The sequence below is a fragment of the Sapajus apella genome, unplaced genomic scaffold, assembly GCF_009761245.1.
Source record: "Sapajus apella isolate SASKATOON/1434 unplaced genomic scaffold, GSC_monkey_1.0 scaffold2, whole genome shotgun sequence".
Classification (NCBI taxonomy): Eukaryota; Metazoa; Chordata; class Mammalia; order Primates; family Cebidae; genus Sapajus; species Sapajus apella.
The window spans coordinates 80967411-80972209 of NW_022436942.1; the positions used below are offsets into that span (position 1 = coordinate 80967411).

At 50.5% G+C, this 4799-nt stretch overlaps 1 protein-coding gene across 1 annotated transcript; it reads right to left on the minus strand.

Moving 5' to 3' along the window:
* Positions 1-1350: 1350 nt before the first annotated feature.
* On the minus strand, positions 1351-3269 carry HCAR1 (hydroxycarboxylic acid receptor 1). The gene has a single exon (XM_032242822.1). It carries the CDS (start codon positions 2714-2716, stop codon positions 1685-1687), a length of 1032 nt encoding a protein of 343 aa, XP_032098713.1. The 5' UTR covers positions 2717-3269; the 3' UTR covers positions 1351-1684.
* Positions 3270-4799: the final 1530 nt, after the last annotated feature.

A 4799-nucleotide genomic window follows, 5' to 3' on the forward strand; every position in this document is an offset into this window, starting at 1 on the left:
AACGGGATTTCGCCATCTTGACCAGGCTGGTTTCAAACTCCTGACCTCAAGTGATACGTCTGCTTCGGTCTCCCAAAGTGCTGGGGTTACAGGTGTGAGCCACCACGCCCGGCCTTACAAGGGTGTTTTGAGGCCAAAGAACTAGAAGTTGGCAAAGTTCTTAAGTGGGGAGAGTACGCTGGGCATTTGGGAGAGTATAAATTAAGGAGTTGAGAACCATGTTCACCACTTCGCAGCTTGAGAAAGGAGCTAGAGTTGGCCTGGAATGTTTCCCCCTAATTCAGGGCAGGGGCAGCTTGTCATTTCACAGAGTCCTCTGTTTTGAGGGGTCCAGGTACACATTTGGGAAACTCCTGTGCATGGGGGAGTCTTGCAATAAGAGGACAACATTGATATTCACATAGAACAGGTCTAGAAACTATATTCCATGAAAGGATGAAAGTTATTAACTTCTCTGTCCCCAGCCCCCAAAACACTTTACTGTCACACAGAGTTGACTAATGACCCTCTGGCAAAAATTACACAGTATAGTGCCTGCCACCAAATACAAATTCAGCAAATACCTGGAGAAGAAATAAATGAATAATTTCAATTCACAGTCACGTAACAAGTTGTCAAAAGCAATTGTGATGGACTCAGCACATGGCACTGGAGAAGCCAGGGCTGGGGACAGACCCTCAGCACCTGCTTTGAAACACAAATGTGAAGAAGGTCAGGGCAGATGGTTTTGCTGTTGTTCTTCTTGGGTTTACTGGGAAGTCACAACAATCACGAAGAAAGGTACAGAGAGGCCCCCGTAAAGATGAAAATTAATAGGAACAATACATCCCAATCTAAAGAGCCTCATTTGGCCTGAAATAAAAAGTATTGACTTAGTCTGGTTCCTATTTCCCGAGATGAGAAATGATTTAAGCTCAGAGGATAGGAAGTGTTGCTAACTTCCCCCTACTCCCTAATAGGAAATACTGCTAACTGCCCCCGCATCCTCTAAGTGAGAGAACATCACCCATTTAAACACATATACCCATTTACTTAGCGGTTTAAAATTACACAGGGGAGATCGGGCTCCCCGAGTGAGTAGTGGCTCACTCCAGTAATCCCATCACTTTGGGAGGCCGAGGGGGGTGGATCACCTGAGGTCAGGAGTTTGAGACCAGCATGGCCAACATGGTGAAACCTTGTCTCCACTAAAAATACAAAAATTAGCAGGGCCTGGTGGCTGGAGCCTGTAATCCCAGTTACTCAGGAGGCTGAGACAGGAGAATTGCTTGAACTCAGGAGGCGGAAGTTGCAGTGGGCCACTGTACTCCAGCCTGGGTGACCGAGCAAAACTCCGTCTCAAAACAAACACAAAAACAAACAAACAAAATTACACAGAGGCTGTGTGGTTCCTAATCCCCTCCCAACACACACAGACTCCACTCCCGGCACATTCAGTCCCCTGCCATTATAATCAGATAAAATGCAGTCAACTCACTTCAATCAACTGGAACTTCCCCAAAAGGTACGGTTATGTGAATGTCATTTCCGACAGAATGAGAAGGATGCAGCTCATGTGTGTGAAGCCATCTTGCAATAAGAAAGCGGAGTGGCAATTTCAAAGCCCCCAACCCCTTAGCATGAGTTAACTCTAGGTCACCACTCTGTCTTCCTCAACCTTGCCGGTCTGTTTGTTCAGCGACACTCAACGCATTTGGGGATCCCACCGCCCGTCAGACAGGGTTTGGAAACTATTTGCCATACCGATGGAACTCTTGCGACCGAAGTTCGAAACTGGCATCTCTTCCAGCCTTTGTGTTTTTGAGTGTGCTGGCTGCTTGGGTTTCAGACTACAGATTTTGAGCTTGTTGTAGAATCTGGGAAATGAGGGGCTTGAAAAATAATACACCAGGGGATCCAGCATGCTGTTCATGTAGGTGAAGCTGAGGGTAACATGCAGGGCCACATGGACAGATGGATCGCAGGCACTCCAGGGCACCGTCCAGAGGAAATAGAGCCTGGCAGAAACGCTGGGCAGGTAGCATGTGATGAACACAACCGCCACCACCATGATGAACCGGGTGGCCCTCTTCATCCGAGCCTGTCTGGCCAGCTGCTGCCGCTGCTTCAGGCTCCAAACGATCTTGAAGGAGCAAAATAAGATGATGCCAAGGGGTAGAAAGAACTCCAGCTGGAACATAATGTCATGCCAGCCATTGGCCGACTCCATGATGAAGCTCTCACAGGAGAAGGCTGTGTCTTGCACACAGAGATGGTTCTCCAGCAAAAGATACAGCGTTCCCAGAATGACCAGGGTCCACAGGGCGCAGACGATGCCAGCCGCCTTCCGGTTGGAGATGGCGTTCACCACGTGGTGGGGATGGACCACTTTGAAATACCTGTCCACCGCCACCACCGTAAGGAACACGATGCTCCCGGCTCGGTTCATGGCCAAAGTGAAGAGCCCCACCCGGCAGGGAATGTCCCCCAAAGCCCAGTGTCTACCTCTAAGGTAATAGTCTGTCCGAAAAGGCAGGCAGATCATGAGGAGGAAATCAGCCACGGCCAAGTTGAAAAGGTAAACAGTGCTCGGCTTCCAGGTCTTCATGTGGAAGCAGAAACCACACAGGGCGACCCCGTTGCCCAACAAGCCCAGCACAAACGCCACGATGAGCAGCGGCGGCATCACCTGGGAGATGGCGTCCCCCTCGATGTGGCAGCACGATCCGTTGTACATGGCGAGGACAGAGCAAGTGTCCGGGTGCGGAGCAGCCCAGGGAGTCCCCACAAAGGCACAGATGCTTATCTGAGCGTTACCACTCACCTAGCTGCTGCGTGTCTGACTTTATCATCCAGGATGCGGGTTCTGCGAGTGTGGGTTGGATGCTGTCACAGCACCGAGAAGAGACACTTCAGCCAGGATATGAGAGACCCAGGGAGGTCCTGTCTCTGGAGCCCGGCTCACAAGCCGCCTGCCTCTCCCAGAGGCCAAGCCTGCAGCCGGACGAAGCTTGGAAATGCATGCAATTTGGTCAAAGTGGTCATTTCTGGGAGGCGGTGGGCTGCGGGGGTCCAATGGGCTTCGTGCAGTAGAGGAGCCATTGGGTCCAGCTCCAGAATAAATTTTATTTTCAGCTTCGCCCTTCCTCCTCGGAGTCCGAGCTGGAGAGCACACAGAGCTGCCCAGAAGGCAAGAAAAAAGCTTGTTTGTCCTCCCTCCTAGTGGAGAAATCCAAACATTTCCTGGAGTCGTTCTGGGTCCCCGCCTTTGCTTTCCTCCCCTAACCTTTGCCTGACTGCCTCGTCCTCTCCCTCATCCCACGGGGCACTCCCATGCGGTGCCAGAGAGGGGAGGCTTTGCTCTGCAGCTCCTCCGGGCCATTTCCTGTGCCCAAAAATACCGCGTTCAAAGATTGGAAGAGTCTGCGGAGAAAACAGTTCTAATCATAATGCTTGATGGGTGTTAGAAAAATTCCTTGACGGGAGTCACCTTTCCTCCCCTCTATTCCCCACCTCCCCGCCCTTTCCATCCTTCCGTGAACCCAAGCGGCCAGTTGCACAACGAGCAAGACCATGAAGTAGATCCAAAGCCCACTTCTCATATGTCTGTCTCCACGAAGCGGCCTCTTTGGGAGCCGGTTCCCCTCCTCTGCTGGGAAGCAGAGCCTAGAACTTTTACAAGATTTGGCTCTGAGTTTCCATTTGCTGCTGGAGAGAGCCAAACACCATGAGATGTACGTTTTTAATTACAATTATGTGCTGAGCCTATCAATTAAAATTGCCCCCTGGGAGCAGTTGAGGACTGGAGGAGTTGGTTAAGGAATCCATCTCTAAAGCAATCGTGAGTAAAATTAGACTGCACCAAAATCTGGAGTCTTTGCTGAAATGTCCTGTCCTTTGGCTTTAAGGGTTATCAATCTGCCCTGTGCCTTTCAGCTTCCAGTTTAGAAAATGGGGTAAAAGTGTGGCAAGGTGGCTTGCACCTGTAATCCCAGGACTTTGGGAGGCTGAGATGGGTGGATCACTTGAGGTCAGGAGTTTGAGACCAGCCTGGCCAACATGGTGAAACCTCATCTCTACTAAAAATATACAAAATCAGCCGGGTGTGGTGGCACGCATCTGTAATCCCAGCTACTCGGGGGGAGGCTGAGGCAGGAGAGTCGCTTGAACCCGGGAGGTGGAGTTGCAGTGAGCCAAGACTGCACCACTGCCCTCCAGCCTGGTGACAGAATGAGACTCCGTCTCAATTTAAAAAAAGAGAGAAAAAGAAAATGGAGTGGAAAAGACGGGGTGCATTGAAAGAATGTGTCTGTCTTCTAGGTGCACACTGAAGCTAAATTCTTCCCAGTGGATGCTGGACTCCAAATGTGTCCACCAACATTCTCCCCTGCCTCACCCTAGCACAGACCGTGGTCACCTCCCACCTGAACTGTTGAAACAGTTTCCTAACTGGTTTCCCTTCCTCTCATCTATTTCCTGTAAGCCGTCTTCTACATAACAATCTGATTTTTCTTTCTTTCTTTTTTTTCTTTTTTTTTTTGAGATGGGGTTTCCCTCTTGTTGCCCATGCTGGAGTGCAATGGCAGGATCTTGGCACACCACAACCTCCACCTCCCAGGTTCAAGCGATTCCCCTGCCTCAGCCTCCTGAGTAGCTGGGGTTATAGGCATGCACCACCATGCCCGGCTAATTTTACATTTTTAGTAGAGATGGGGTTTCTCCATGTGGATCAGGCTGGTCTCAAACTCCCAACCTCAGGTGGTCCACCCACCTCGGCCTCCCAAAGTGCTTGGATTACAGGGATGAGTCACCGTGCCTGG

Excerpts from the sequence above, each read along its gene's own strand:
- HCAR1 (XM_032242822.1), bottom strand. The coding sequence starts at position 2,716 with ATGTACAACGGATCGTGCTGCCACATCGAGGGGGACGCCATCTCCCAG.